Source organism: Mya arenaria, chromosome 11, assembly GCF_026914265.1.
Source record: "Mya arenaria isolate MELC-2E11 chromosome 11, ASM2691426v1".
Classification (NCBI taxonomy): domain Eukaryota; kingdom Metazoa; phylum Mollusca; class Bivalvia; order Myida; family Myidae; genus Mya; species Mya arenaria.
In genome coordinates, this window is record NC_069132.1 from 14855773 (window position 1) to 14881520 (window position 25748).

General features: G+C 37.9%; 1 protein-coding gene across 1 annotated transcript; it reads left to right on the plus strand.

The window, feature by feature from the left end:
* The first annotated feature begins 1730 nt into the window (after positions 1-1730).
* On the plus strand, positions 1731-22836 carry LOC128208347 (uncharacterized). The gene is made up of 13 exons (XM_052911905.1): positions 1731-2283; positions 11116-12020; positions 13879-13979; positions 14239-14355; positions 15799-15949; positions 16369-16569; positions 16898-17014; positions 17342-17437; positions 17754-17889; positions 18182-18292; positions 18479-18556; positions 18793-18869; positions 19240-22836. Exons 1-13 carry the CDS (start codon positions 1884-1886, stop codon positions 22318-22320), a joined length of 5571 nt encoding a protein of 1856 aa, XP_052767865.1. The 5' UTR covers positions 1731-1883; the 3' UTR covers positions 22321-22836.
* Positions 22837-25748: the final 2912 nt, after the last annotated feature.

A 25748-nucleotide genomic window follows, 5' to 3' on the forward strand; every position in this document is an offset into this window, starting at 1 on the left:
CGCAGTATTGATAGGAGCATTGTTTTAATTAGTCATTTTGTCATCGTTGTGGTTGAGTTTTGAAGCCCGAGGGTAAAAATGGTTGTTCAATATTTATGACAGAATTTTTAAGTCAGACAAATTGTTACCTGACATTACTGTCCTATGGTTTTGCTTCAGGGCAGCTTGTGTAAGATTTTGTAAACTTTTAAGATTAGAGCACAGTTAATTTAATGAACAACGGGCACTAGACGTGAGATGACCTTTGATAGTTCGGACAATTGAGATTATTGGTGATATCAAAATGCAGCAGTGTCTATGATACAATAATCAGGATTAACTCTTGTGTCAGTGACATTTTCTTTCAAAGAAAAACTGGAATGGTATCATTTTGGAAGATTTAAGCAAAAGTTGTTGTTATAAGGAAAACTTACTTTCATTAGTTAGTATGCTATGACAAAATGGATTAATCTAAGGTAACATCACTTTATTTTGAATTCAAGTAATGATGAACAATTAACAGCTTTCATTTTTCATGTCAACTGTCAAAGGGCACGGTATTGTACATTGTACAGGTGTTTGTTGTGTTTGTACATGACAGGAAGCGCATCCAGCGTTGGTCTTGTGTGGAGATATTGGGGTGACGTTGTTACAACTGACAGTGGTGACCTGGTGTTGTGCTGCGGTTTTCCCTGCTAGTGGTCATTCTTGGTCAAGCTGGTCACCCTATGTTATGTGCTATAGCCAGGAGAAATGGGTTATGTTCATGTTAAATTGATGTATATATGCGGGTATGTTATATGGAGCTAGTTAATTTTTGCATCGGACTGTGTTGGCAGTGCAATATGTGCAGGTTTGACTTATAAATGTGTCCCTGGAGCACACATGACATTTAATGATTTGTTATGGTCACTTATGAAAAGAATAATTGTTATTGCAGTAACTTATGACAGTTTTAATGTAATTTGTGTGATTTACGGAAAAAATCACCATTTCCTGCAAATCAGTTGTTTCATTTGCCCATGGAAGTATGTTGATGGTTTTGTTGTTTTGACATTTCATGATTTGCCAGTTAAAAATGAGTTCAGAACTTTTTTGGTGTTTTTTCCTTGCCTCCCATAACGTTGAATGATGAAAGGTCAAGCTGTGTTGTTGGCATTTTAAAAGACTGGGCAGATCTATCAGCAGGGCATTTGTTCTTGTTTGTTTCAAAGATTGACATCTTTGTTACTGGGGGAATAATGTATTTTTGTGGCTATAGGTAAAGTATATCAGCAAAAAGTAGAGAAAGAAAAAAACAGATATTGGATGACATTTATTTGGGAACAGTCTCAGATGATCAGTTTTAGGTGTATTGGTGGTGGATTGTTGTTGTTCACATTGTTGGACTGGTTCTCTATGCTGGTGTTACCAGGTGTTGGCAGGAAAGGTGTGAACCAGTCAGTCTGCCAGCAGGGGTGCGAGTTTGAAACCCAATAACCTGGCAATTGTCGTTGTAGGTCCCCACCGGCTATTATGCTGGCACTGGCAATGGTCTCTGATCTTTTAACATTGGGTATTTGGCAAAGTAGGAGCATTTTTCTGTTCTTCGTAGTGTTGCGAACGGCAAGAGCAACAGAATAAAGTTTTATAGTTATCTTAATAAAACAAAAATGGAATCTTATAAATTATATAATGCTAAATGGAAAAAAGTGTCATCATTAAAATTTCTGTATAAACTTTTTTTCTAATTTATTTTTCTATTCTCAGAGGTGTGTGAAATGAACTCAGTAGATCACTATTATATGTCAAGTTTTGAATGAACTTTCAAACTGAATGGTTATCTAGACAGATAACATTGATGATGAGGCTGAGACTTGAATCAGGCAATATGAGCTGTCGAGATATCACTTACATAATAAACAATGGAGTGTAGTCAGCCTCATTTAGATGCCAGTAATAACTTGGACACATTAACTAGGCCAGTAGTGTGTCTGGGACCAAATGGTTTAAAACGCAACAAAAAATACAACAGTAAATGTGTTTGTTATGAGGATAATAACTGTACATCCGATGAATGTGTGTCTCGTGACAGTGGCTTTGACTTTGAAGCTGACGAACGAATGAACAGTGTTGATGATATAAATTCAAACCATTTGAAAATGAAGGAATCCCCACCCCATTCGGTGTTAAATGAGGGGCGAGGGAATAGTGAGTACACCGGAGGTTCTCTCGTGAAGTGGAGGTTACAGAGCACTAAACCTGACGAGGAAAACGGCAATCAACCACCATCCAGAAACTCCCTCCACTGGGACGAGTTCTTTGGTAAACCAGCATGATTTACTAGATTTTAAATTTTGTATAAAAAGAGTTGACAGAATATGAATGGTGCAAAATGGTGCATTTCTATGACAGAGTATTTAATTAGATTTTATTTATATTAATTAAATATGACATATTATGCACAGACTTGCCAGATATGTTGGACCGCCCTGGGACTTGCTGATTGCATATCAATTAGTCGACCATCCATCATCATTCATGTCTATACATAATGCAGCTTGTCAATTGAGGCTTTAATGTTTGGCCAAAAATGAGTGAAGGTTTATATATTGATTAATGTTGAAGAAAAAATAACAACCAACATGGTTTCTGCTCTGAAGATGCTGTACTGTAACCAAGGTTATAGAGCTGGATAATATGTACAGCTAGATCGTCAGAGATGTGTTTTGATGTTTACAATTTTTCAGAAAGAAATTTAGTCCACATCCTATTAAAAGCTACACCCCTGCTATTTGAAGCATAGTTAACCATGGCCTCAGGTCACACTTCACTATAAGTGTTTGTTATGTTTGTTGTCCATCAATACCGAGACTGTATAGCATTCTAAAATGATCCCATCAGTTAATTGCACAAATAGTTGACTTAGCCCAAGTGATATCATTTGGTCATTAAAATATTACCACCAATGGGCAATTGACTTCTGTATTCCAATAATTTGTGCTTTAGCATGCATTTGTTGAAGCAAAATATTGTGAAAAGAGTATAATGATGTAGGAAATGGAATACAATTGTCAACTTGAAAATAAGAAATGCTGTATAATGGGAAATTGGGGTGGTGTGGTCAATAACAAGGGAGGTAATTTATTCCCTTGGCTGTCTGATTTCTTGCAGTTGATAATTGGTTTACAATGAAGTCATGATTGTGTGGCATGTGTTTTGTCATGAGAAATTCCTTCCAGATAAAAATGTATATGTTATCTAATTTCCTCTAGAAGTAAAGAGGGCACTGCCCTGTTGACTAATCACAAGATGTTGATTACCGTCTCCTAAATTCTAGAATGTAATCAGCACATTGCTAGAATTTGTTGGCATAATAATAAAATATAATTGCAATGAAAAATTCATGAATATCAAATGGTTATAATGTTTTTGCAGTCACTTAAAACGATAGTCAATAAAATGAATGCTAGTTTTCAGAGTATCTTTGAAGTTACGTGTTGTTTGACTTAATGTGTACATGAAACATTATTTCTAATTTTGAACATAATTACTTCAGTGGAATGTAGATGATGTTTGTAATCTCCAAAGTCACTATCAGCTAATGGAGTTTCTGAGGGCCAGTGACACTGGAGATTCCAAATTTTTGATACAGGTCACAAATGGACATAGACCATAGGTAGATAATAGTGGTGATAATTTTCCACCCAGGGGAGGACTTGCCTTTCAAAGATGCTTGACCCACAAGGACACAGTGTCAGAGGGGGATGACACAGTTTTGAAAGCCTTTGTTACTGATAGGGACAATTTGTTTCACAATTAATTCCCAGTTTTGACATAATGGCCATTGTTAACCAGTTATGTCCAATCTGGTCTGTAATTTCTGTATAATTTGATGAAACTCTGCAAGGAATGGCCAGGTCAGTCACCCTTGATTTCTCTTTCTCTCCATATTATATTTTCCTTGCCATATATAGGACAATAATGTCATTTTGAAAGAGGAGGTACATGATGACTGTAACAATGTGAACCAAATGTGGATTTTAACAACAACATTGATATAAAGTCACTACTATCAAGGTACCTTTTGAAATTTGTTTGATAAATTGAAGATGCAAGAGCAAGGTAATGAAAGCCTTAATGGGTTTAATGTCACCTTTGCTAATGGTGAAGACATTGTTGTACCTTCATTTACACATGGTACAAAGCACTTGCAAGTCATTTTGGGATAAATATGTGTGGTATTTAGCCTAAAGGGTCATGTTAGCCTACATTCGGAAATTGAATTCTTGCAGTTTTATGTTATAATTAGGGGTTATCTAATCAACTTTAAGTGTTTCATTTTCTCATAGTTTAAATGCTTTTTTGTTTTCATGTAAATATAAATTCAATCTGTAAAGATAATTCATTTTTCAAATAGTTCTATTCCCATGCTCTTGGCATTGCTTTTAATAAGCCAAATTTTAAAGCAACATATTCATGACATCTTGAAAAAGGATATACAGGTATGACGTTACAGGTATTATGTAAATAAAGAATACCAATAATGACACCCAACTAATAGCCTAGTTTAGAAGTGATAGGCTACATTGTATATATTCAGATGATATTGTAGATTATAAATGCTATCAAAGTGTACAACCATTGTTTAACCGGAAAAGTTTTTGAACCTAGGAAGACCTTGCGATGTAGCAGACCATTTTTAATGATGCTTGATTTTTTTAAATGATAACATACTTATCCAGTGAGTACCTGCTTTTTAACATATTGTTTTTCAATGTGTCTGTTATATGTGACATACCACCCTGGAGTCTCAGCGGGGATGAGGTGGACATCTAGTAAATCACGAGCTCTGCATGATTCTTGTTGGGCCTCAAGTCCACACAGGGCTTGGGCTGTTCTCACTGTAACAAGACCTGGTTTCAAAGGTCCCCACAGGTAACATACCTGTGTTTGGGCATTTGTTATCAGAGCAGATTGATTAATTTACATGTTAGACACAGCAGGCAGATTTGCACATGGAAATGTAATCTACCAGGATAATCTCGGTGACATTTATTACAGGCGTATGGACACCTACACTGTGAGATATGTTTCCACTCTGCAAGCTGTAAAGTTAATTTATAACATTAGCTAGATGTTTAAAACTTCATAGAATGTGGTAGATACAAGAAGATAGATGGACAGAGATCATTATTTATATATCCTCTCAAAAAACAAAGTTTTTGGAGGTTAATTATATGAGTGAGCTTGTCCAGGATGGGCAGTTGGTCAGTCAGTTTTGTCCAGACCAATAACTCGTACAATGGTCGACTGATTAAAACAATTTTTGGTACACATTTTTAACAGCATGAAATCCAGGTCAAGTTTGACTTTGGTGACATACAACTTATATTATTTTTGCCAGAATTATGGTACCTTTTATCTTAGAATTTGCCAAAATACAGTGTCCCGATGATAACTTATGGCAGGTACAACGGATTTCAATAATTTTTGGTACACATGTTCAACACACCATAAAATTCTGGTCTTGAAGTTCGAATTTGTTATTTAAGCCACTACTTTTTATACTATGGAGTAATGGCCCTTTCTCAACTTAGAATTTGCCATTAATATCTTGTTCGTTAACTCATGAAAGGCTTGAAGGATTTGATTTTTGGTACTTATGTTTTAAACAACATAAAACACAGGTCAAGCTCAACGAAGGTAACAAAACACCATTTTTTGACGGACCTATGACCAGTGTAATGTTCCATTTTCAACTTAGATATTGTAAAAGCAAACTGTGTCCCAAAAATATATAACTTTTGACAGGGTCAATCAGGATTCAAATAACTTCTGGTACACATGTTCAACACCATAACATACAGTTAAAGTTTGGCTTTGATAGAATTTGCCAAAATTTGATAACTTTTGACAGGTACATTGTACAATGTATCAAAATAATTTTTGGTGAAAGTGTCTAACACTTTAAAATACAGGTCATCTTTAACTTTTGTTATAATCCATCAATGATTTATAGAGTTCTGGCCCTTTTTCAAGGGAAAAATTTCACCATTCCTTTGTCCAGGCAGCGTGTGGGGACATTGACGACAATCCAGTGACACTGGTCTAGTTTATATCCTGCTCTGTATGAAATCCAAGTGACCTCAACAAGCGTTCCATATACCTAGTTATTGTGCACACCGACATGTCCACTGCGGTTCTTATGTTGCAAAATTTGTCACAAAAGTTGACAGGTCCTAATTATGAAATAAGTAAATTGATTAATTACCAGTAATTCTATATAATATTTTTGCCCACTGGGTTCTTTAGAGTTCCATCAAGTGTAATACACATTCCTTTAGTATTCTTGCAATAATTAAAACATGAAAATAAAACCTTTTGTTAAAAGTAAAATTGAGAGTGTACACTCATGCTCACCAAAATAAATTAGATTATTCAAAAATGTTTATTTTCTCTGAATAGGTGCAGATGTTCTATTATTTACTATTAACTTAACAAATATGACAAACATTCAAGGTTTAACTATCGTTTTGAGCAAATTTGATGAATTAAATCAACATTTATAATTTACAAATATCTGCAGTTGGCACCCATCTGCATTGTCTTGCAGCGAAATGAGGTTCAGGTCTCTGAGAGCTGTACTTAAACAATCTATCCTCTACAAAATGTCAGGTATGAAAACTGCAATAAAGTTAAATTGAAGTTTTACTTTTGAAGTTGACATGTTTGCCTGATTCTCAATCAATGGGTTACAAAAGCTTTTAGCAAATTGTGCTATATATGGAAATCTCAAAGAATGTACGGTGCATTAAATAATTGTGCATGCTTTATATGAACATGTAGTGCCCTATTGTATGTTTGCCTACTCTGCAATACAAGTAAGGCGGTAACTATTTCCAAAATTAAACTTTTATGTCGGAGAATCAAATTTTATTTCATTTCTAAAAGGAACAAGGATATGCATGGGGCATGTTTACGTCAAGAATGTGTTCTAATGGTATACCTCGATGGGATATTAATGCAGATATTGAATAATTTCAGAAATATGCACTGTCATCATGCTCATGCAAATATTTGCTGATATGTTGTATAACCAGCAGACAATTTATCTTTTCATTAATTTCTTGACTCCTGATGACTGTTTTGATTTTTTGTGATGTTACTGGGAATCAGCCTTTAACACAGTCTTTCTTTTACTGTGCAACAGAATGACATATGGGTGTTAAATCATTTTTTTAATATGATACAAAAGTTGCAAATTTGAGAATAAATGCATGGCCATATTGGTCAATTTCCTTTTAACTTTGCAGGTCCTTTCCATGCATTTTTCTCCCTTTTGCTAAGTTTACAAAGTTTGAATTTTGCAAAACCATTTTCTTAGCACTGCTGAGGAAGCAACAAAAAAATAACTTTTCAGCTAAATCCTATAGAATCACTAAAATGCTGTGGTAATGTGAAGCCCTTTCTCAAATAAAATGTTGATTTACAATTGTGATAGCCCACAAATTTGTTCTGATATATGAATTTAGGTATATTAATAAACAGAGAACTAAACATGTATTAAGTTTAAACTATGCATGTACAAAATATAAAAAGTATTTTTGTACCTGCATTATTCATCATATCTTCTTCACAAAGTTGATGCTGATAATCAGACCTGGTGCCATGTTGTGGTAAGATTGGTGAAAATATGAAGGTGTATCGGAGCAGAATACGTTATCATGATCATGACTGTCATGGATCTTGGCTTCCCTAATTACAGCATACAGAGTTTGTTTGGAACTGGTGAGGTACTGCTGACGGCATTATATATTTTATTACGATTTTCCCTCTGAGTTCATGCACAATGTGATTTGCACTGACAGTAAAACGAAAATAAAACCTGATGTAAAAATGATACTGCAGGCTAGTGCCGTGAACATCTGTTGTGGAGATGTAAGCTGCGGGTGCCTGAGTGAGAGGATCAGGGCTAATTCCTCCATTGACTCTGACAGTGCTGCTAGGGCTTTGTAAGACAATAATAATCATAGTTACTTAAATATGGATGGATCCTAATTATTGTTATTTATTGGGACTATATTTGGATTACATTTTGCCTTTCTCAAACTTCAAGAGGTCATGATATTCTCGTGCCATATCTGTCATGTGATGAAAAGGTGACAAGTTGCAACTTTTGCACAAAATGACTATCATGAATTTAGAGAACTTAAAACATATGAGGATTGTGTCATACAATAATGTGTAATTGCGTTAATGGTCTTACACTTGCCTTTGGTCAGTGCGTCACTGGGATAATTAAAAGGATGGGATTTAATGATAAGTTGTTGCAACTTGATTGATAGCAGTGATTGATCATGACTGACTGATTGATGGGTGATTGAATAATGGCCACTCCAGGTGGAGTAAAAATGGATATTAACTCAATGTGGGACCTCTTCTTTAAAGAAGGTAATTACAAGCTCAAATAAGTTCATATATTCATATATTGCTGGATTTACCCTTGTGGGCAAATATGTTCATAAAACCGCAAATACCCGCAGGGGTAAATTTACCCTCGGGGGCAAAATTACCTCATGTCAAATATTTCCATGTTGGTATTTCATATCATATGAAAATTCATTTGCCCCTGGAGGTATTTTGAAATTGGCAGAGTTTTATAGTAATAGTTGACAAATAAAATAAATCTGTTTCTGCAAAGGATTGAAAGGACTGAAATGCTTCATCATTATGTTTCATGTACCTTTCAACACAAACTATAAATTAAAAAAATATCAGTTGCCATATAAACATGTCGAAAACATTTCCCAGTGGCAAGTTTACCACCATGGGTATATTTGCCATGCGTTGGGGCAAATTTGTCCCATGGGCAAATGTTTGGCATGTGTATGCAACATAAGTAAACTTAAATATATTTTGAGACTGGGATGTGATTCAATGAGTAATACTTGTAATAATCTGTGTTCTGCTGTCTGAGCAGCTTATGTGACATTTCTAAAAGGTTCAGAGACCTTGTATTATTTGATCAGTCAGCTTTAATATGGTGCAGCAAACTTGTAGAAATGATAATGCAGACAAATTATATGCCATGTAATTGTCAATATTGCATGTGAATTGAAAATGAAATCTCTTTTGATCCAAAAATCTATGAGTAGACTGATAAATGCCTGGCGAGGTATGCAGATGTTTAATTTCTGTGGTTATCACTAGCATATTTAAGATTTTACACCCAGCGTGCACCCACCTCTTAAGTTGTCAAAGTGATCTTATATGTCAATATCTGAGAAAAAATATGTTTAGAATACCCCAGAATGAACGTTTTAGAGATAGCACATTTTTATCCATCAGGTACCCTGACCCTCCAAACCAATTAAACCATACATATCGGTTCTGACTGGGGCTCAGCACACATTGAAAGTTGTTCCCATTATAAGTTACCCTCCCTCCCCCAAATCCTGGATCTTCCTCTGGGTATTTATTGTTTTATGTAAATGCACATTGCATGTCTTTGCATGATAAGAGGGGTAAATGTTTGCTCACACTTAGGACTTGAGATAATTGGGCTAATGGGGTTTTGATCTTCTTAATTTAAAGATAAACCTTTGTTATATTTAAGTGTGCACAACAGTTCAATCTTTATAATGACTTTGAATTCAGTTCTGATTAGATTTCTAATGACTTTTTAATGCATTTGAGGGGTAAAAGTATACCTATACACTATTGAGACATTTTCATTACATTTGATCAGTATCTGAGTGCGGCAACCTTTTTGGCTCAACTTCACTGTGGATCGTATCATGTCAGTTCCCTTCCATTACTTGAAAATGTATTTGAAATTTCTTCGTTATAATATAACAGTTTGATAGGAAAATATATTTCTATATAAAAACATATGTTTTATGCTTTGGTCTGAATTGAATCCTTAACAATCTTGATCTGAAAGGTGTGTATAAGATTGCATTCATGTGAAAAGCATAAAATGACTCAGAATGGAGCATAATAAACAATAGCAGAGCTTGCAGACTTCCAGGAAAGATGCCTTTTGATGGTATGACATTGATGTGGCATTACCAGAGCAGCTCTGTCAGTCTTAGCAGGAGTAGGTCCCAGATATAAATCAGTGAGGACAGCCTACACACTGGGTGCTGAGTAAGGTTGTGGGAGGCTTTTAGAACTGTGATGTTTCTAACTGTTCATGTTTGGTGGTGATGAAGTTGAAAGTGAGGGGCCACATTCAGCCACAGTTGGGATGGGATGGGATGGGGGCCTACCATGTGATCTTTCTTCAGACCTGGTGGAGTTATGTGACAAAATGATCCGTGTGCAAATGTGATAATGAGCCGTTTGGGAAAGGGCTGGGTGGCCGAGGTATTGACAGTTTGGGTGATATGACATGAAATGTACTGATGAAAAGTAATTCAAGTTTGATATTTGTGGTTTGTCCTCAGTGAATGAATATGTTATGAATATATCAAATTACACAGATATTGAAGTCAATACTGGTTTGCACAATAGCTCATAGTGTGCACATGCAAAACTTGTAATTTAGAAAATTGCATCTTAATATAATCTGATGACCACCCAAAATATAGAAATGAAACTTTTTTGACCAGAAACCCAGAAAAGAGCTTACTATTTCCTGGCTTAGTTTCTTTATAATACTGTTTATTCAACCTGTGGTGGAAGGCTATCAAAAAGAAAGGAGTTTTCTAGCTCATATATCCAGGTGGCCAAGACATTATACTTCTTTATTGCCACACTTCCCCTCTCTCAGGACAAGAGAAATGAGGGAATGGTACAAAAATGATGCGTTTGTTTATATTGGCTTCTCAGATGTTAATATAAGATGTAAGCCTTGTTTGTTTTACTGCTAACAAGATGGAGACCGAAACATATTGTGTTTGGTCAGCAGTAATTATGTGCCTTATGATTTACTAAACACTTTCCAGGAATTGTTACAGTGCCTCATCCCTGGAGACTCAAACAAGATTAGTTGGCAACATCTGCCATTATTGAACTCACAAGTTTAGCTCCTACCTTTAGCAGACTATGTGGCGAACTTTATTTACAAATTTCCTTGTTTTATTAAAGGCCATACTGCAAGAGTCAGACAGTTAACATAGTATTTTAAATAAGTAATTTGTGTATTTTCAGGATCTTCATTGGATTTGACACCAACTCTGTTGGGCATCTATGACAAGATAGCATCAGCCAGTCACAATGAAGAAAACTCAGGAAATGACCAATCAGACTTTGATTACTTTCCTGCCAATGAGAATCTAGAGGATGGCAAGAACAACCGTTGCCATTCTCCAAAACCTTCACCTCCTCTAAACAGTAGGCTGCCTAGCAACAGAAAGGTCAGGAACATTCATGAGCAATCAGTCAGTGGGAGACCTGACTGGGACCAGTCTGTTGTAAATAATAACAAGCAGAAGATGGACACAGGAGAGAACGAGTCTGCTGACAACAAGAAACGTCCACTCAGCATCAGCTCCATGTCCTCCTCCTCCACATCCTCATTGCCACGGCAGCGGAAACGACCAAACCTGAGTGAGTACAGCAGCTCAGCGGCATCCAGTCAGCTGGACATTGAGAAGCTGGACAATCTGCTGTATATTGATGACAACCCTGAGGCTGAGGTCCCAGAACAGAGTGCTGATGAGTTGTCTCTATGCTCAGAGGACAAACGCAAATCAGGCGGGGACTCAGACTCTCAGACATCCACAGACCAACCAGAACAGGACCAAGAACAGACAGCCGAAATGTTAAACAGCACATTGTCATTCCACCAATCAGATTCCAGCTTATCATATGCACCAACTGATTCGGCCAGTTGTAGCACAGCAGATTTGTCCTTGACCTCTGACCTTATATCCTGTGAGAAAGGAGTAGACAGAGTGAAAAGGTCACCATCTAGGACATCACAGAGGTCAGGGGTCATGTCAAGGTCAGGCTCTCAGAGGTCTGGTCACTATGTGAGCCACGTGCAAAGGGTTGTTACAGAACTGGTGGAGACAGAGCGGACATATGTACTCAACCTGCAGGATATCAAACAGGTCTGTAACTTAAAGAAATTGAAAAATCAAAAAGGTTATCACTTCATTGGCCAAGGTGTTCATTAATAACATACATGTGAACCAATCAAGTCATATTTCAATGATAACTGAACATTTTAAAACTTGCACTAGATATGACAGTCTTGGAAACATTTTGATTTAAAAGAATGTGAAATTCTAAATTCACAACGCCTATTTAAAGATCTGGTTTTATTTAGTCCAAGAAATGGCCATAGATTAATTTTGATTAATATTAAGGAGTCCCCATTTGGTGTCAAGAAATTTGATAAATGGTCTAATATTGCAAACCATTAACAATTTTATATAATACAAAGGCATTAAATTAACCAATAATTGGCGTAAGCTTGATTTTATGGCAACAACCAATATATGTAGAAATTAAATGTATCAGATTGATATCAACATAGAGTTTATTACCATGTACCCAAAAATTTCTGGGTTAACTTAACCACAATTTATTTTTTATTTCCAGCTGTAAGTAATAACCTTTTCTAAATTAACTCACAGAGGCTTTATGACCTACCTGATGGTAGCTAGGTTTGCTCATGCAGATATGCAAATAAAATATAGTGTTTCTGTAAGAGATTTTCACAAACATTTTGAGCTGTCTGTTTTATGAGACATATTTATTGCATAACATCTATAGATGGTACACGTCTGCTGATATAAAAGGAATATTTGAAATAAAGTTGGTATCAATTTCAATACATTTATGTCACAAAAAATGCAAGATGAATTTCTTCTGGTGAAATGCACTTTTAGTTAAGTTGTATGATACATACATGTAGTCTGATTTGAGATGTGGGACAGGATGGCTTCTACTTATAATATCTGGTCCCACTATATCTATGATAATATTAGGTCCATTTGAAATAAGATTTCGACTACAAAATTATAGATGTCTTAACAATATAAACATTGCAAAAAAACATCCATCGTGTTGTTTCTTTTTTCAGTAGTTTGAAAAGCACCAAATGCTGAGATAACATCTTTATTTCATTTTGCACTAGGGGTTTTAATTTTTGTTAATGTCAAAAAAGCAGGAAAATTCTATGATAACTTCTAAATGTAACATTAAAGGAACATATAACTGCTCTCTCTGCATCTAATGGTAGTTTAAAAGTACTTTTAAGCACTAGATTTAAACAGAAAACTTGACAAAGTGGAGAATTTTACGATAAATAGTAAAAACTGTTGTGCTGTACTCATTTTCACATCATCAATCTCACTCACTTCAGTGAAAAAGAGGCTCAGATATGTTGATATAATAAAACATTAGGGCATTAATTCACAAAGTTTGATAGAATTATATGCATGTATGTATATATCTTTAATCACTTACATTCTAAATGTACACCATGTGCTTCGTTGAAACCTTTTATTGTTAAAAAACAATTTGTCTTCAAAATACCAAGAAGTCAATGCATTTAGTCTGTTTGCCTTGAAGATTCTTTTAAAGTTTATCTAAATTAATAAAATAACCAATTATTATAAAACAACGTCAACAACTTATTAAAAAGGTCTATGTATTGTTTTTAATGGCCCTGCTATGCGCATGAGTTGTTTTTTGAGCATCATTTCAAATAATAAGCAAGGGGAAAAAGTGTCATACCTGTCATACCATTAAATTGATGATTTCACCTTGACAAGAAATAACATGGCAAATAAAATAGAACAACGTTAGGAACTCATTCATATCTCCCACTCCCATTCTTCATTTAAGGAGACATTCATGTTCAAAAGATGCACATAGAATATTAGTTTCTGCCAAATAAGAACTATTTTTATAATTTGTGTAAATCACCACTATGACCTCTGCTCAACATCCTCTTTTCAGGGCTACTATGAGTACCTTCGGGCCAGTCCTGATCTGCCGATCTCACCAACTGACATGGAATGTCTCTTCAGCAACATTGTCCAGATTTATGACTTCTCATGGTATGGCTCTCATGATGCTTACTATTAGTTGTTACTTTAAAAGGATTTCAAACTAGTATCTGAACTCTCATTTTTTCTTAAGTTCCTCATGTTTCCTGCAATTTCTTATTTTTGTTTAATTTTAAATCTATACCATGCAGATATTTCAGTATGCATGACAATTTAACCCATTAAGATGACAATTCATTTTCAATCCAATAAGGAAAAGCTTAGAGCTTATGTAAGAGACACCCACATGATTTTCTCGTGTATATTTCAGTGAATTCCTTCAGCACCTGGAGGATTGTGGGATGGATCCCATCAAGGTCGCTGACTGTTTCGTGGACAACAATGCTGGCTTCGTCATTTATGCCGAATATTGCACAAACTACCCAAGGTACACAGGATTCTCGGTACCTTTAAGTAAATGTTACTCAAAAAGAATTCAAAATGGTCATTGCATGTTGGGTCTAAGGGAGAAAACTGCTTCCTGTACAAAATGGAGGACTTTCATATTCAAGATCTTGATTCTGCTGATGAAAAGATTAATCTGCATATCTTTCTGACTTGGTGAGGTGAGAACAAGGTGAGAGGTTCTGCTCTACCCCCTCTACTCTCAGATGACACAGTAACATACCTCCCGCAGTGAGAGGTTCTGCTCTACCCCCTCTACTCTCAGATGACACAGTAACATACCTACCCCATTTGTTCTCAGACATTATGGTGCATGATTACATGTGGGATAGATAGTGCTGATAGGCCTGGCTGACTTTCTCACAAATCCTGGAACACTTTGGTTTACCCTTGGCGTTGGTTCAGGGGGGAAACCCTACATCAATTTTAATTATATTATCTTGACTCTTGTATTTTATCTGAGAAAAGTATTTATGGAAACAATGGTTACCAGAGTTTGAAGAAATTTCTCAAATGCCGGTAAATAGCCTGTGAACTGTCACATATCATTGTACCAGGTTATGGCACAAGGTACTAAGCATCTTTAAAAACAGAAGGCTTTAGGACCTTCAGGCTTTAATCCCACAAATTAGAATATATATGTCACAATTTAGTTTTACAATACCACATGTATTAAAGCATACCAAGCCTTTCTTTCCCTAAAATTTGTTTACAAATAACATGAGTCATTTAACAGTATTTATGCACCATCGCATTTTGTCTATTTAAACTTAAGTTATAAAAGTACATTTTCTCTGATAACAACCACACTTATGCACATTTAAATATTTCAGTGTTTAATGTATTCCATGTATGCTTTGATCAAGGTGGTGTTTAATAATTGGCTATGAAAGTATGCATTTAGTTAAGATAATTTACAGGAGTTTATATTATTTAATTTAGTTAAATGTACTAATAAATGTAAAAATGTCATCCCAAAATTTAAATGTATCACTATGATTATCATTATGTCTCTCAAGTCTAGAAGTTTCTATGATCACTAAATGAATCACTTTATTGGTGTAATTTAGTTCTCTGGTTTATTAACTAAATTAGCTCTTGCTTTGATGTAAAATTTCTGTAAGAATAGTTCACATGAATCTTTTATCACTCAGAAAACATGTTACAATTGACTGCAGCAATTCATTGATTTCAAGAAAATGTCATATAACTATAGTGTGTTCCACTGTATGTCATGTCCATGGCGAGGACCATATTTTATGTTGCGATAACTTGTCTTCCCATCTACTTTTATGTCTGTACTTTATATTGTTCATGCATTGAAACATTTCTTTTTGTATATAATTGTTTGAATCAAAAGGTTTTGAATGAGATATGTTCATACAATAAAATATGATTAAATTTTAAAATGTCTCTTGTGTTTCAGTGCAGTGGATGTGCTGACACGTGTGATGTGTGATGGGAGACTCAGCGAGGTGTTTAAGCAGCGGCAGCTCACCCTTGGGCATGGGCTTCCCCTCGGGGCCTTCCTCCTCAAGCCTGTACAGAGAATCCTCAAGTACCACCTTCTCCTACAGGTACAGGCTGTTACTAAGCAGCTTTTGGGGGTGGGGTGTAGTACACTGAGTTGTGTGTAATTCTATAAACATTAATTGTTGGTGATAATGATATAAAGCCCATATTTCCCTTCTTGCAAGTGTAGTTGGTGACGTCACATTTGACAACTTTTCAGGAAATTACCTGTACCCCGAAATTGTCAATTACCGGTAATAGAATTGAACAGATCATGATTTCATTTAACCTTTTTTGTTAATTATTTCATCTAAATTTGATTGAAACTGAACATGACAAAGAAAAATCATAAGGATTATATTACCTTTTTAGTGGTGCGATGCAGAATCGAACCTGCAACCCCTGGATTGACATTATTTTATTCATTCTTTCAAATGTATTACAATGTTTACAATACAGTTAAGAATGCATCTCCTATTTCCAGAACATTCTGAAGCACTACAAGAAGTCAGACATAGGCTACACCCAACTGGTGGCGGCCCATGACCACATGACAGCCATGTCGCACGAGATAAACGAGATGAAGCGTCGGCACGAGCACGCTGTGCGTGTCCAGGAGATCCAGAGCCAGCTGGAGGACTATGAGGGTGAGGACTTCACACAGCTTGGTGAACTCCTGCTTGAGGTAATACTTTATAATGAATCATCACATGAAGTTCATAATATGAGTTCTTTTTTTATAAATGACTCAAAAGAGTTAAATACCAAAGATAATTGTACAATGAACATGATAAGATCTTTGGTATGAGATACTCCTATTTAGAACTTAAATACATGCATGTTAATCAGCAAGGTTAATGTGTACTATAAATTTGTGTCTGAGGAGATTAGAGAACTACTTTTTTTTCTTCAGTTATATGCAATATTTTTTTTCATGCAATACCTTAAGTTAAATGAAAGCTTTAATGTTGTTATTGATTGAATATGTATGTTTTGACTTGTATCTCTTGCAGGGTTCATTTCGGATGTTTGGAGTGAAGGCTTCTCGTCAGATGTTCCTTTTCGCGAAGGGCGTCATCATTGCCAAGAGGAAGGAAGATGGCATGCTGAGCTGTAAAGCCTATATTCCTGTAAGTTAAATATCCCTGTAAAGCCTATATTCCTGAATGTTAAATATTGCTGTTGTAGTCAAATCGGACTGTATTTTTGTATGATGTAGAGTAACTGTTATAGTCAAATAAACCTATATTTCAGAGTAGCAGCTGGTCTTCTATTTCATTTTTCATTTAAGCACACTAAGACCATCTATTGGATCTTCTGTGTTTTTGTAGGATCCTGTAAACATGTGAGTCCTATCAGAGTTCTAACTATGTACTTTTGTGCTTGATTTTAAGTGCACTTATGGTCTATTTTACAAACATTTTAAAATATAACAAAGCTTTTTTGTTACGCTGTAGTGTGCGACCCTAATGTTGGTGGAGAGTATTCCCCGTGAGCCACTCAACTTCCAGATCCTGCCCTTCAATAACCCGCGCAATGCACATACCATACATGTAAGGGATTAGTTTTGTGCTTTTCATTCCTTTAATTGAAAACAGCAACATCAGTACACAAAATGAATTAAAAATGCATTACATTATTAGTTCACAAATTAATTTAAATTATTTTCCATTGAAATAGTTGTGTTTGCATTATGGATATAAATACAAAATGGTTATATTCTCTTTATAATATTTTGTTTATTATCTGACTTGGGTTGTCTGCATCAGCAGCAGTTTAATGTTTACAACATTAAAATTAAAAATTAAAACTTTTTCTTTTATATTCATTTATAGCACTCAACTGTACCATATATTGTTTATTTATCAGGCTCGTAATCTTGACCAGAAGCGTAAGTGGTGTACAGAGATGAAACGCCTGATTATGGAGAGCTTTTCCAGCAAGATTCCCGACAGTGTCAAGGACCTTGTCATCGAAAAACTTGGGAAAAGCAAGGACGAAGATGGTAGGTATAATACACATAAGGACTGGTTCAGAACAGTATAGTTATAACATTGTGTGATGGGAAAAGGCTAAAACCAAGAGTTTAAACAAAACGTGTGAATATTGAGAATCTATTTCATTTTCTGACTATAGATTTAAACAACAAGATCAGAACTGTTATCTCTGGGTAAGCACAGAATGTGTCAATCACAATTCTCTAAGACAGGTAAAAAGAAGCTTTGCTCTGAAGATTTGAACTAAGACTTTCATCAAGTTGTGATCTTTTTGTTTATTATTGTTATGCAACATTTCAGCGCTGGCTCAGACAGGGAATGCTGACTCCGGAAAGAGTCATGTGACCACGCCAGACTATCTGGAGAAGAGGCTGAGAGCACGGAGAAAATCAGGGACTGCTCTTTTACAAGGTAATAACGGGTCCAGAATAGACTGACACAAAGATGCTTTCTTATGTGTCTTAGCATTTTTGTTAATCTAATATATTATAACATTTTTGTTGAGAACATGATACAAAGCTTAATGCTGTTTCATTTGAATTTGAGTGATGAATTGTTATGTGAGATTTGCATACATCAGGTACTATTTTATTTCAGAAATCCTGAGACCCCAAAGAACTAAGAAACTGCAGGGAAAGTCTAGGGTAAGCTCACTTTTTACAATTTCTTCTACCGGTATGTTTCTGCAGTTAAAAATAGATTACTTGACTTGGTATGAGCTATCATATGGCATATGTTGACCTGAGTTACATCAGCATCCTTGTGTAAGGCTGGTTAAGAAAAAATATATAAATTTATAAGGGCAGTGAATCAGACTAGTGTTCATGCAGTATCAGAACTGGTCAAACGTTGGCTGCTTAACAGCTGAGGCACCATAATTATCCTTTCATGTTTTACTGGTGTTTCTGCAGGCGGAACCCCGAGTCCAAAGCCCGGTGTGTTGGAGAGCCTCATGTACAAGGAGGCAACCCATTCCAACAATGCTGTGGTCAGTACTATTGGCACTATCATTATGCATGCTACCATATAACTATTGATAAGTTCATCATTTCTTTACCCTTAATACTTTGTAAGAAAAGTGTTGTCTTTGTGTACTGGTAGCTCTACTATAATGGATTATCCGCTTTTTAACCTGTCCAGTGGGAGGGTAGTCAATCTTACCAGTATTGATAAAATTTTACACAGGATTTGTTCAACACTGGTGAACAGCATTTTGGCAAAAAACTATTGGAACCTACTGACTATGACTAATAATATTCAGTAACAATCACAAATTCACTTTTAACACTATTTCATCCATGCATTGTACATTATGATAGTAATTAAAAACAAAAACAATTTTTTTTTTGCTATTTCAGGAGCACTATGGCTTTCGTAACAACGTCCCCGGCATTCACAAGGCCGGTAAGACCAGTACTCCAAGAGCAAACCAGGAAAATGTCTCCCCTGCTCGTAAATCACGCCGGCCAGTCAGCATCCAGCGCAGTCAGAGCTTTCAGGACAGTGGGCCTGCAGAGGAGTATTTGTCAGACAGACATGGAATGGATGCCATTTCAATGGATAATCTCATTAACTCTGATGGTCCGGTGATTCGTAACCCTAGTTTTCGCATGGCCACACAAGTGTCTCCTATAAGGTTTGATACCACAGACGGTTTAATACGAGAAAGCCCAGAGAAGTCACCAGAAAATGTGTTTGTAAAAGGTGTTCTTGTTGATCAAAAGAATGTGGACAACTTACCGCCATCTGTGAGGAAAAGTATTGAAAACATTGACAGTGTAGATTCTGGAAGGAAACTTACCCTCAGTCCACAGGATGTGTTCATAGATAACCAGGAAAACTTGAATGGTAGTTACCTGGAGGAGAGCAGCCTAAGGAAACGAGGTCGGTATGCCAGCATGCCTGCTCTGTCTGGGGAGCCACCTGGGTCTCCCAAGATCTCTCGTCTTCACTCGGAGAGGCTTCCGAACAGCCCCTACCAGCAACAGAAACTACCCGTTCACCATGCACGGAGGATAGATATCAAGCCTTACTTCTCCTTTAACAAAGACAGTCAGTTGACCAAACATGGTGGGAACAATGAACAAATAGGGAACAATTTAAGCAAAGACCAGAGACAAATTAATGCTTTTAATGATACTTTCTCATTGATAAGGAAATCTCAGGAAAACATTTTTGATAAGAGTATGGGAACAAGACCATTAGCACTTACCCAACCTAAACCATTTACATCTACATTAAAATCCTCAGCTGGTCTTTTGGACTCACATGCCAGGCTGAACAAGTGGGGCCATGAGAAATTCACTAAAGGCTCCATGTTAGATTTGTCTCACCTCAAAGAAGATCCATGGGTGCCAAATAAACAAAGATCTTACACTGAGTCTCAAGTCACTGTTGAACACAACTATAGTCCAAGCCATGATAGGCCCTCACCAGTGAAGCAAGCCAATAAACAGATCAATAGACTGAGTTTAGAGCATAGTGAAAGAAGACATGTCAGAACTAGATCTGTTGGAGGTATTGAGGCAAACTCAGACTCTGCTGACAATCTGGACTGGATTGTTTATGCCAACAGGAATTCCATACCAATCTCAGACTTCTCAACTGAGGAAATGAGCAGGAAGTTTAAGTACTGCACCCCACCTCGTGGATCCATGAACCCCCCACCAGCTGGTAGCCACACCACTGACACTACCCAGACCAAGAGCTCCGTCCCTTTGCCCACCACCCCGGTCCGCCAGCCCAGCTACCACTATAACCGGTTCACAGACGCCACCATGTCGGGTGACAGCAGCATCTCACTCTCGGCCACTACCAGCAGTGACACATGCAGCAGCCCTGACGTGCTCAAGGAGGCTGTTTTTGATGATTCCTCGTTCACGAGAGACCGCTCCAATGTGTCACGCTCATTCTCTAGCCCCATTAAACATGCAAAGGGCAGGCGACACATGCATGATGAGAGGCCGGCCTCTGCTGATCTGCTTTGTGATGCCGACCATGTTTCTGACAGTGAGAAGCTTGTAGCAGAGATGGAGCATTACCTGATGCGTTCCACCTCCTCCAGTGGCAGTCTAAGCTCCTCAAATCTACGCTTTCCCACATCCGTTCCTACATTTGAGGTTAAAGCCGAGCATCATCATAATAAGAACCGTGATTCCTGTCTTTCCACTGGGTCCAATTCATCATATGACAGTACTGGTGAACTTTCATCTGAAGCTCATTCAGAGGAAGGCATTGTGGATTCTATAAAGACCAAAATCAGCAACATTGCGTCCAAGTTTACAGGCAGGCGTGTGCAACAGTCAGAGGGTGCTTTGTCAAACCTCAGCACTTCACCTTCTAAATTGAGCCATAACTTAAGTCTTAAAATGAGAGGGGCTCCCTTAAAGTCTGGGAAGACAGACCTGCCAACTCTGCTGAGGGAGATGGAACCTGGTAGTGAGGCCATAGGCTCTAGGATGGCCAACACTGACCTAGATGACTATGCCACATTCTCTATGTCAAAAACTGAGGGCTCTAAAGATGAGACCAAGCCACAGCAGCAGCCAAGAAAAATTCAGTATGGGAGGTTTTCAACATCGGACCTGATTGCCAAACATAACACCCCAAGTCACATGACGTTCCAGTCAGAATCCAGGCTTTGTCCTCAAGTGCCTTCTTTTAAGAACATTTCTGTGGAGCAGTCTGATTCCGCATTTTCCATTCAGAGTGCTGATGTGGATGGGAGTTCATCAGATGACTCCCCCAGGAATGAAGTCCGCGTAGAGCCAATCAAATCTGTGCCAAAACCCGATACCAGTGATACATTCTATGAGCGGAGGCTGTCAGAGGCCCTGAATACTGAAGAGGCTTTTCGGGACTCGGCCATCTACTGCGATGAGGTCGATCCGCAGGCGACTTCTCAGCCTGGGGGTCACCAGACACTTGCTTCCAGACACAGCATCAAGTCATTTGTGCAGCAGCTAGAGGAGAAGAACAAACAGAAATTGCCTCCGCCAGTGAAGGTACGCCCTAAGGAGCCAGGTGCGATGATCAAACAACGAATGGAAAGCCTAGCGGCCAGTACTGATTATCGCAACAAGAGTGCGGCCACCAGTCGCAGCATCAGTACCACCACAAGCCTTACACACAGCAGGTGCTCTAGTCGTGCCACTAGCGAGGAGAAAACCCAGCCCATGACCTCAGCCAGTCTGCAGGCATACATTGACAGTAAGTTCCCTGCCAACCCAGACATACAGCACACTGAGGATGACCTGGGGTTCCGGGGTAGAGGGGGTGACTCAAAATTTCGTAGTAGGGCCACATCCACTGGCGGATTGTTGAAACCAGCTTTCTCTCTTGGAAGGTTGGACATGCAAAGCTTTGATGTGGATAATCTTATCATCATGAAAGGATGGGTAAAAGAGCTCATTGAAAAGTTTCAACAAGGGAAGAAGTAAATATGCAAATGTAATGATGATGGTGCTATGATGTTTGTGATAATAAGGAGACTTGTGTAGTTTTGGGTTTATGGTGTTTTATTTCGTTCTGGCAACAAATTTCATTTGTTTATTGTTTGACTGATAACGGAAAAATCTTGTTTTACTGTTACATGTACATTGTTTCTTGCATATTTCTTGATTTTGAGTACTTTACGTTGGTTCAATGTATATATGTTATCCTAGAAGAGTCATATTGTTTTGATTTGCAGAATATGTATCATTAACTTGTTATGTCAGAATGTTTTTCTCTCTTCCTTATTAATAGTGCAATTTATATGTTTTTTATTGTTTTAAACATATTGAGATATGTGACATAAACTAACAAATTTCTCATGTTTTACATGTTTTATATAGAATATATTTGAATAATTATGTACATATAGAGTATGTGCCTTTTGCAGTTCTTCATTTCTCATTAAAGTTTTTACATGTATCTTATAAACTGTCACAGAAATAAACTGAAGAATTAGGGTATTCTCTGTGTGCTTCTCGTTCATTAGTGTATCTGTTTTCCGAAGAGAAAAATTACTGTCTTAGACTTTTTGTCGGCGGCATTTACTTAACCTTGGTCATACAGTTCAATACATTCACAGGCTACTTTGTCTACATGTTGCCAGTAACAATACACTGATTTTAATAATTGTCGAGTTATGTCACGCCAATAATGAACCTTGATCTTCTAAAAAGGCTTGTACAAAAACTGTTGAATTTTCACCATACTTCAATATCCTGGCGCAGGATTAAACGCGGATAACATTTCAGACATTATCCTTTCATGAGGTGCAGACGACAATCATGCAATTTGTAGCAACCCCTACAATTGTGAAGTTATGCCCTTTGAAAGTTCTGCTTAAACACAACTAGAGAGTTCAGACACTTTGAACGCATGGTTTCAGTGATAAAATAACCATTGATGGCAGGGTCCGTACTCCGCATTTAAAAAATGTTGAATTATGTCCCTTTCATTTATTGAAAAGGGACTAGTGTTAGCATCTGCTTGCTGTGTTCCTGTTTGCTCACTCGAGTACAAATTGCTCATGGTTAGTTACTGTGATCGGTCACCATCCCGATAGCTCAGCGTTCGCGTTGGGTGCGGAATGTCGGGGGTTCAAACCCGTTGAAATATGGTAACATCGCCTAGCGCTCGGTATTATAACAGTAATACTGGGGTAATGGTGTACTCACTACTGGTTTAACCTAAGCTGTATCCCGTGTATCCAAGAACCAAATGGTCACTTCGTAATGCACAAGTCAATTATAACCATGGCCCCCAGGTCCGGGGGTATACCGGGGAAATGGGCAGTGTTTTTACCTTTCATGTGGCCCCGCAGTGCCGGGTGAATGCGGTGGTTTTGTCTTCGCGGGGAATGGGCCTTACCTATGGTCACTGGGGTGCGGGGGCATTTGTCGGGGATTTTACCATCAGTTCGTCCCCACAAGGCGAGGATATTACCCGGGGTTGGCTGGACCGAAAGTCAAAGTCCCCGCTATTTCTCGGACCTTGGGGGGGGGGGGCGTGGTTACAATTGAACTGTGCATAAGGAGCTAGTGTATCGCACACGGATCTCTTGTATCTCACACTGTTTCTCCAAGTCTTCTAATGTCTGGATTGTACTTTGAATCATGATCACTTATATTTCATATAAATACGTTTTAAGTCGTCATGGCGAGGCCAAGCCATTATGCAGCCAATGTGCGCGGGCAGACCTTGATGAACTCAAATAAACAAATCGTGATCGGTCATCCGTCATGAACAGTTTGCTTGTTAACACTATCGGCCACATGTTCAAACCAATCGTCCTGATACTTGGTCAGAATGTCGGTCTCCATGTAAAGATAGAAGTAGGTATTGCAATACATCACATATTAAAAAAAAACACAAAAAATGCGTCATCAGAGTTAGAAATATTGTGTTTCTATGAATTCAATGTCAAATCAAGGTCAATTTTAACTGTGGGTCTTGTCCAGTCAAAACGGTAGGTCACTATTTCACACCTATATTTTATACCTATTCCTTATGAAGATCTCCAGCTGAACATGGATAAAGACTGGAGCATTTATTTGGATCTCACTTAACACAACTGTTACGGTGTTTGTTGAGGACATAAGGCGAGTTTTGTGCGCACAACGAATGCGTAATAATTTTAAGGCCATAGTATGGCAAGGTTTAGTATTTAATGAAATAGCCTCAATTGTCAAGACAGCTTTGATTTGATCCGAATCAATCTCGATTCCGTAACAGTCAGTAGCCAGTCCCATTGACTTGTTTTAGAGGCCAAAACAAACTCCCTACAGGTGTGACGCATACCCAATGAACGTTTTACCACTACACACCGTCCCCTATCAACCTCCACTCCTGGCATAGGTTATTGTTAATAACTTAATATATAAGTGCATTTAGCTATTCATGTGCATTGTGCCTCAGTATACCCCAAATGGCATAGTGAAAGTACTATGGCAGTATGCCTGGTTAGAGAGCTGTATACCGCCTCAGTGGCCTACTTGTAAATGAATACCGCACAAATAGGCTAGTGGTAGAGTTGTATTACCCCTTATCTAAGTACCCCTTATCCCCTTAGCCGTATACCGCCCAAAACCTTAGTGGTAGGGCTGTATTTCCCCCGATAGCCTATGGTAGGTCTGTATTACCCCGGATAGCCAGTGGTAGAGCTGTATTCCGCAAGATACCCTATAGAAGAGCTGTATTCTGCCCGATAGCCTATGGTAGAGGTGTATACCGCCCGATAGCCTATGGAAGAGCTGTATTCGGCCCGATAGCCTATGGTAGAGGTGTATACCGCCCGATAGCCTATGGTAGAGGTGTATACCGCCCGATAGCCTATGGTAGAGGTGTATACCGCCCGATAGCCTATGGTAGAGGTGTATACCGCCCGATAGCCTATGGTAGAGGTGTATACCGCCCGATAGCCTATGGTAGAGTTGTATACCGCCCGATTGCCCATGAAAGAGCTGGAAACCGCCTGATAGCCTATGGTAGACCTGTATACAGCCCGATAGCCTATGGAAGAGCTGTATTCCGCCCGATAGCCTATGGTAGACCTGTATACAGCCCAATAGCCCATGGTAGAGCTGTATTCCGCCCGATAGCCTATGGTAGACCTGTATACAGCCCGATAGCCTATGGAAGAGCTGTATTCCGCCCGATAGCCTATGGTAGAGGTGTATACCGCCCGATAGCCTATGGTAGAGGTGTATACCGCCCGATAGCCTATGGTAGAGGTGTATACCGCCCGATAGCCTATGGTAGAGCTGTATTCCGCCCGATAGCCTATGGTAGAGGTGTATACCGCCCGATAGCCTATGGTAGAGCTGTATTCCGCCCGATAGCCTATGGTAGACCTGTATACAGCCCGATAGCCTATGGA